Below are 8789 nucleotides of genomic sequence, written 5' to 3' on the forward strand. Positions count from 1 at the left end.
GTGGGGTATAAGTATATACAAAGATCTGATGGAGCACATCAACTGGTTCTGATGGATCTTTGTTGTGATTTTTTTTTTTCTAGATGGCTCCTTGAACAATTTGCAGCTGAGTGAAGGGTGGCCCATGACCTGGAAGATTCTCTTAAAATGTCTAGTCTGGCACAGACTCATCACAGTAAAGCAAGGGGTTGATTTTTCTATTACTGGTGGCCTATTGCACAAAGTTGCAAACATTTTACTCACCGCATGATATAAAGAGAGCGCCGTTTGAGCAGCGTATCCATTTGTTCAGCCGTTCCTTCGTGTACGAAACGCATGACGCAGGTGGACAGCAAGCTGAGGCCAGCGATGGTGTTCCCACAGAACTGCATCGACACCAGAGCATCTTAGCTGATACCAACATTGCTTATTAACTCGGAAAATTCCTTCCTTATGTCTAAAGCAGAGCGTAATAGAGCCGATGATACAAAAGGCAGGAATGGTCTTGTACCTGTTGAAGCACCTTTTCACTCCATCCATTAGTCATCTACTACTTCTTTAATGGCCACAATTATTCCGACGTCCTTGTGGGGTTGACCGGGGGAAGCTTGTCCCAAATCTTCCTGACGACGTTCAATTAAGGTTAGGCCAGGAATATTGAATTTTGGCCATGGTGCTGGCGATAGCTCATCTGCTCTTCATGAAGGACACCATGAGATCTTTAACATCCACCAAATAATGCCAGCACATGGGACGCCCATTTAACGTCAGAGGGACGGCACACACTGACGAATCGCCCTGCCTGTGACCCACCAGGATGACAGTTTACAGCTGGGATGAGATTCAAACCCAAGCCAGACAGCTTAGAGGTGAGTGTGCATACCTCTAGGTCGAGACCATCCTGTCGGGCCCCCCTTTAGTCATTTACTTACAAAGAAGAAATGGGTGAATGAATGAATGTCACCTTGATGCTGTCGACATGTGGTTTGATGTACCCATGAGCATCCAAATCTAGGATGTGGATCAGAGGGCTGACTTCACTTCCTGTTCCAAATGCTGTCTCACAAACTCTATGCAACAGGGAGGCAGCCTCAGCACTCCATTTCTCCCGCTCTATCTCACGATAGCCATGGATAGCCTAAGAGAAGAAAATCCTAATTAGTTTATACAGATCGGTTGCAGGGCAGTGTAAATTGGCCACAGGCTTTTACTTTCTTAAAGGATATCAAAGCTTATGGAACAGCAGAACAAAAGTGTCAACAGACAGTGTGGCGAAGGAAATAGGGACAAGAATGTAAGTGAGGATGAACCACAGTACGAATAGTTTCAGTTGAAAGGGGGAAGGTTCTCAATCGGTGTCGTAAAATTGGGACACCATGAGGTAGGCAGCACACGTGAAGGTCCTGGAGAGAAAAGGCAAGAGACAACAGATTCGGGAAGTTCTATATGTGAGAGAAAATGTGACTCGGGGTGGGGGGTGAATGGAGGTGACCAACGAGTTTAGACTTGGTGACAGTCACAAGGCAAGTCTGATAGAATGTGTGTGACAGTTAGAAAGACAGGTGAGGACAGCAAGAGCAAGCCGAAAATAGACCTAATAGAGGGGTCAATATATGGTTGAACCCCCAAAAAATTGATACAAAAGGTTTTTCAATGGATTATGGTACCATTGGGCATGCTAAATAACATACTAAAAATATAGTAACATCTGACTTCCGGAAAGGGGTCATTTTCAAGATGGCGTCCAAGATGGCCGCCGGGAGCTTAAAATGGCCATATCTCAATTATTATTCAACCTAGAAAGGTGTTTTTGGTGTCTAACCCTGGGTTTTAGGGCCCAAGGAATCCAATTGAATCAATAAAATTACCATCAGTTAATTATTTATTGACAAGTCCAAGATGGCATCCCAAGATGACATCCTGATCCACTAAAATGGCTCTGTCGAATAGTAGTCAACCTAGAGAGATATTTTCAGTGTGTATACCTAGGTTTAAGGCACCCAGGAAATCATCAAAATTACTTAAATAAGCACAAAGTAATCAGGTAATCCAGTAAGCCAGGTTTACCAGTCCATTAGGCATTTGTTGTCTTATACAGTTAGTCGCTATTCATCGTCATCCTCCGACTCACCAGCTAATGAACCAAGTGTGTGTTTCAGATTGGAGATAAGAGTGTAATGTGTCTACACCACTGCCACCTGTGACTCCAGTCCACAGTATTCAGTGATCATTACAGACAAAGGTTTGTACAAAGCTTGAGAGGTTATGGCAAGGGACAGACTATTTTATATTGGGGAGGGTATGACTGACTATCATACCCTCCCCAATACATATGCTGACTTCACCATCCAGCATTATGGTTCAGCTACGACCATTGTCTTTGATGGCTATGAGGAAGGGCCGTCCATTAAAGACAACACGCATCAGAGAAGAGGACACAATATTCATCCCATTGTCAGCTTCACTGCTGAGACAAAGTTCTCAGGCAAGAAGGAGGAGGTCCTGTCAAGAGATATCAATAAACAGAGACTGATCGGGATGATAAGTGATGAACTGAGAGAAAGGTATTGCACTGTGGTCAATGCACCTGGAGATGCTGACGTAGATATAGTAAAGGCTGCAGTGGAGGCATCTCTTCTACACACCACTACACTGATTGGAGAAGATACTGATCTCCTTGTCTTACTCCTTTACTTGCGCAGGGAGACAGTAAGAGCCTTTATTTCAGATCAGACAAGTCCAAAGCTGATGGCAGTTTTAAAGTGTATGACATCAACTGTCTAAAAGAAATCCTCGGACATGACATGTGTTCTCAGTTGATATTCATCCATGCCATGACTGGTTGTGACACGACTTCTCGGATTTTTGGTGTTGGCAAAAATACTGCTTTCCAGAAGCTTGTAAAAGGAGAGCCTGTCCTTCGGTCTTGTGCCAACACATTCACCATCCCAAACCAGACCACAGAGGTGATTGATGACTTTGGATGCCGATTAATGGCTATCCTCTTTGGTGGCAAGTGCAAAGATTCCCTTGCAACAATGCGATATAACACCTTCAGCAAGAATGGTTGTCTCTGCTTCGTCTTTTGTAACACCCGAGCATCTGCCCCCAACTAAATCTGCTACCATACTTCACTGTCGTAGAGCGTACTACCAGATCATGGTGTGGATGGGAAAAGAAGAGGGTATGGATGCCATGAAATGGGGGTGGAGCCTGCAGGATAATCAGTTTGTCCCACTTATGTCAAGAATGAACGCTGCTCCAGACAATCTCTTGAAGGTCATTCATTGTAACTGCTCCACTGCCTGCAAGACACTCCGCTGCTCTTGTAGAAGATATGGACTACCATGTACTACTGCCTGTGGACCGTGCCAACTTGAAGAATGTGACAATCCACATACCAAGTTTCTTCCAGAGGAGTCGGAGGATGACGATGAATAGCGACTAACTGTATAAGACAACAAATGCCTAATGGGCTGGTAAACCTGGCTTACTGGATTACCTGATTACTTTGTGCTTATTTAAGTAATTTTGATGATTTCCTGGGTGCCTTAAACCTAGGTATACACACTGAAAAAATCTCTCTAGGTTGACTGCTATTCGACAGAGCCATTTTAGTGGATCAGGATGTCACCTTGGGATGCCATCTTGGACTTGTCAATAAATAATTAACTGATGGTAATTTTATTGATTCAATTGGATTCCTTGGGCCCTAAAACCTAGGGTTAGACACCAAAACCACCTTTCTAGGTTGAATAATAATTGAGATATGGCCATTTTAAGCTCCCGGCGGCCATCTTGGACGCCATCTTGAAAACGACCCATTTCCGGAAGTCAGATGTTACTAGATTTTTAGTATGTTATTTAGCATGCCCAATGGTACCAGAATCCATTGAAAAACCTTTATCAATTTTTCTGGGGTTAGGTGAGTTTTTTGTCGTATATTGACCCTTCTATAAAGACTGCAACGCCACTAACTTGCTCATGGTAAACAAAAAGCTGACCTTCACATTCAGACTTTTGGCCTAAGATGCTGATGACAAGGTGGGCCTTAAACGTCATTGCTTTAAGGGTGGCAAGATGGAAAGCAGTAGCAGTGGTCTACTATGGAGAAGCATATTCCATGAGACTTCAGAAAAGCCTTGAGGGTGGCACAGCTACTCCCTCCCTCATATTGTAGGCCTCCAACTTCAGAGGACAGCAAAGTGAGGGATCCTCCAGTAGCCTCTGAATCTCCTGACATTATTTGTCTCGTGTAAACTTTTCTTGCATGCAGAAGGTTGGAAACTCATGTATTTTCCAATGCAGCACCTGGCTTTGGAGGCTCGCTTGGCGATATGATCTGCCCAATAAAGATGAAAGCTGATGGCGAGTCCCAGGAGCTCCAGAGATGAGAGGGTAACCACAGAAATAAACTGTTGTAGGGTTTGCCAGCTGCTTGTTATGGAGATACAAATTGAGGATTGTTTCTTTCCTGCATTACAGGACATTACAGGATGATGAACAGTTGCTTATTTTCACAAGATCTGCAGAGAGGGATGCTGCTGCAGCGTAATTGGCAGTGGGAGACTTTGAAGGTAGGAGGAGGGAGAGGGGAGTTATGGTCAATGAGGAACTATCCTGCACAGAGTTGAGTTATACACAATGTGGTGCAAAGTACAGGGTTTCCACAAATTACCATTCCAAATTCAAATCATAATAATAAAAAACGATGAAATGGGATATCACAATGTGGTTTGCTGCATGTGAAAGAATATTCCTCAAAGTTTTATTTACATTTTTTTTTGGTTCCAGGAGTCTCCTGATACACGGTAGATGACATTTGCTGCATATGGTGCCCCCACAAGAAACAGCGCAATGTGTTTCCTGGTTTATAAAGACAAAATCATCTACATGGGTTCAACAACGCTTCAGGATGATCTATGGAAGAAAGCCAAGCACGAGTGGTGAGGATGTTGAACACACTTGTGAGTCGTTCGAGCGCAGTCTCTATGAGTCCTTTAGGACTGCCACCATGGAGCTGCAGCTACACTGCTCAACAGTACATGAAGTGCTGCACACGCGATTGCAGCTGTACACATGGAAAGTTCACTTAAACCGGACGACTGCATGCGATGAATCACATTTTCAGTGGATATTTTGGAATGCTGAGACGGAGATGACGGATTCCCATGACGCGTGCTCTTCTCAAATGAGTTAACCTTCCATGTTTTGGGAAAGTTAACAGACATAATATCATGATTTGGGGGCTCTGAGCCTCCACATGAGGTCTGAGAACTTGAGCATGACAGCCAAAAAGTTAACGTGTTGTGCGGCCTCATGCATCACCGAGTCATTGGGCCATTCTTCTCTGCTGAAGCCACTATAAAGTCTGACAATTATTAGCTGAATATGTTGGAGAACCTTGTACTCCCGCAATTGGTGGATCTGATGGAAAGAGGTCATTTACCAACAATACAGAGCTCCCCCACACTGGAGTCTTATAGTGCACAATTTCTTCAATGAACACTTCAATGATTGATGGATTGGGTGCGACGATCCGAAACTGTGGGCACCACGTTTGCTGGACATAACGCCTCTGGATGTTTTTTCATATGGTTATGTGAAGGACCTGGTGTACCGAACGAAGCTTACCGATATTGCAAATCTGAGGAATAAGATAAGGGCTGCAATCAAGACCATAAGTGTATAAATGCTGAACATTGATGAATGTGACACACATTGACGGCTCAACCTGCCTGTGAAACACTGGGATGACAGTTTATGGCTGGATCGGGATTCAAATCCAGGCTGCACAGCTTAGAGGTGAGTGTGCCCTGTTGCAATTGTTGATTCCATGCTTTATTTTTGATTAGGAGAAAGGTGACATATAACATGGATTATCAATGATTGCCAATGTTGCTCGCTCATTTACATGTTTAAAACAACAAAATAAAATTGTGAAAGGAAGCCTTTGAGAAGTTAAAGAACACAATGAATGCATGGGTTCCAAAACAACATTTCCTGGCAAAGGTGCAAGTAGCAAAGACAGGAAATAAAAGTAGAGCGGTGTAGAAAACAAAGACCATTTTCCAGCTGTGAAAAGAGTACGAATGGTGCAGTACAAACAGTGGCAGAGGGAGCAGACAGACATTGTGCAAGGGGTCGAGCATGACAAGATCATGCAGAGGGTGCACTGATCAGAAACCTGACAGAAGGTGGAGTTTGTGAAGGTCAAAGGCAGTACTGTACGTAGAGGGCGGAGCGTGATAAAATACAGAGGGCGGAGCGAGAAGATTTAAAGAGGCGGGGTTTCAAAGAAAAATAGAGGGGACTGAGATTGATGTGCAGAGGGCGGAGCGAGAAGGTTTTAAAGAGGCGGGGTTTCAAAGAAAAATAGAGGGGACGGAGATGGAAGTGCAGAGGGCGGAGCGAGAAGGTTTTAAAGAGGCGGGGTTTCAAAGAAAAATAGAGGGGGCGGAGATTGACGTGCAGAGGGCGGAGCGAGGGTTTAAAGAGGCGGGGTTTCAAAGAAAAACAGTGGGGGTGGAGATTGAAGTGCAGAGGCAGAGCGAGAAGGTTTTAAAGAGGCGGGGTTTCAAAGAAAAACAGAGGGGGTGGAGATTGAAGTGCAGAGGGCGGAGCGAGAAGGTTTTAAAGAGGCGGAGTTTCAAAGAAAAACAGTGGGGGTGGAGATTGAAGTGCAGAGGGGCGGAGCGAGAAGGTTTTAAAGAGGCGGGGTTTCAAAGAAAAATAGAGGGGGCGGAGATTGAAGTGCAGAGGCAGAGCGAGAAGGTTTTAAAGAGGAGGGGTTTCAAAGAAAAATAGAGGGGGCGGAGATTGAAGTGCAGAGGGTGAGGCGGTCAAACAAGTGGCAGATTGAACAGAAATCAATATTACGAATGTGACGAGGAAATGTCATTTATTCAATAACGAAATGCTCAAGGTCAGAGCGGAGCAAGAAATCGAGTAAATAACACAAATCAGAGGGAGATAAGCTCACATCGTCCCAGTGGTCGAACTGGTACTTCATTTTCCGAAACGAAGGCTCCACTTCGTCCAGTAAAATCTGCTCCTCTCGCAGACTCACGAACTCCTCACAGACACGGAGCCCGTCGGGCGGTCGCGGCGCGGAAGGCGCGGCAAAGCGGCGGCGCTCGAAGGGTCCGGGAGCGGTGGGTCGTGACACTTTAGCCTTCGCTAACCAAGACACGCGGCCTAACTGGGAGCAAACAGTCCACGTCATAGTACTAGTTCGTACCTTTCTTTCCACAGTTATATTGTCCGAAGTGATACACCTCTGCCATTTGGGTTAAGCGCACACAACACCAACAGGCAAGCCGCCTATCATTACAAATGGGCATTACTCTACATACAGTACGTACAGTAAGCAAAATGACGCGGGTAATGGCAATCCAGCTTCTGTAATCTACGTGACACCTATACACCGTTCAACTGGGCATGATTGGTTTACAGGTTCACGCCACGGTGACAGATTTACAATTGCGATTATAAATTGGAGTGTGTGAAACAAACATCTAAAATTCGGATTTGGACCCGAACCTCTGGAATGTCCGTCCATCGTCCTCGGTATTCGTCCTCGACCTGACACGGAAAATGGTGACGGGTGACGTGAAATTGAGGGAATGAAAACTGCACTCTGAATTTCCAAGCTGTCTCTCTGAGCCGGCTGGGACTTTCGCAATTTAATTTTGCATCAATAATGTGAATCGAAAATACGTGGGGTCGATTTTTTTGACCTTGACCTAATTTAAGGTCATGACCTAATTATGGCCATTTTAACATTTTCACCAAAACTCGACTTGTCCGATATTTTTGTCCGATCAGAACGAAAATGTCCTCTCTAGTCTCTCGATAACATAGAGCAAGGATAATTTACGTTTAATTTACATCATACCCCTCCGGGTTAAAGGTCAAGGCCTTGCGCCCCTGGGAGTACTAAACCACCATTTAGGTTTTCTCCCTACTTCTGCCAATGTATGAGCACTTTCGGAAATAATTGTTGCATCAATAATGTGAATAGAAAGTGTGGGTTGATATGAAAAGTTGACCTTGACCTAATTTTAAGGTTAGGACCCAATTTTAGGCATATCATCATCAAATAAGGTTGTTTCAACCTCAACGAAATTGCCTTCCTTAGCCCAGAGCAAGGCACAGTTAGGCTTAATTAACATCATTCCCCTCCGGGTTAAAGGTCAATGTCAAATGGCGGTTTGAAAAAACCAGTGTTTTTTGTCATCGCTCAATTTTGTCAACGTGGAATCTCAAAGAACGCGTGGCCTTCCAAGTTGTTCTTCCATCACAATAGTGCACCTGCACTGAAGTCATGCACCTGGTATTTGATTAATGTCCTTGACCTGCCTTTTAGGGATTGTGACCTAATTAACAAAAAAACACCTTTTTGATCATAACTTGAATAATTTTCGTCAGATTTTCATGATGTTGAGTTTTTTGGAGAGACTATAGATGTGGACACTTTTTCTTAATTTACACTCTATCCCTAAATGTTGAAGGTCAAGGTCATATGGCAGTCCGAAAGAAATATGCCATAATTGTATCATGGGCCAAGGGTACGTCGCGGGCAATCGCGAAGGGTAAGCCGGGGGAGGTTTACCCTTGGGGATTGCTTTGTGATCCCAGATATCTAGCTTATAATGTTTGTTCAGGATATTTTAAAATGCAATTCCTGTTTTCACATTATTTGGTTCCTCCTAAGAACACAAGGGTAGTCCAGCATGCACACGAGATTTTTTGAATGCCCCTTAATTTCTATTGTTCGACATTTTCTACAAGCTATGTTGTAGAAAACA

General features: G+C 44.2%; 1 protein-coding gene across 1 annotated transcript; it reads right to left on the reverse strand.

The window, feature by feature from the left end:
- Window positions 1-191: 191 nt before the first annotated feature.
- LOC144889359 (alpha-ketoglutarate-dependent dioxygenase alkB homolog 7, mitochondrial-like) lies at window positions 192-7360 on the reverse strand. The gene is made up of 3 exons (XM_078769555.1): window positions 6962-7360; window positions 944-1117; window positions 192-365 (listed from the first exon to the last, which is right to left on the reverse strand). The coding sequence occupies exons 1-3, from the start codon at window positions 7202-7204 to the stop codon at window positions 240-242; spliced, it is 543 nt and encodes a 180-aa protein (XP_078625681.1). The 5' UTR covers window positions 7205-7360; the 3' UTR covers window positions 192-239.
- Between the last annotated feature and the right edge of the window lie 1429 nt (window positions 7361-8789).

This window comes from Myxine glutinosa, unplaced genomic scaffold, assembly GCF_964187855.1.
Source record: "Myxine glutinosa unplaced genomic scaffold, kmMyxGlut1.1 SCAFFOLD_3068, whole genome shotgun sequence".
NCBI lineage: Eukaryota > Metazoa > Chordata > Myxini > Myxiniformes > Myxinidae > Myxine > Myxine glutinosa.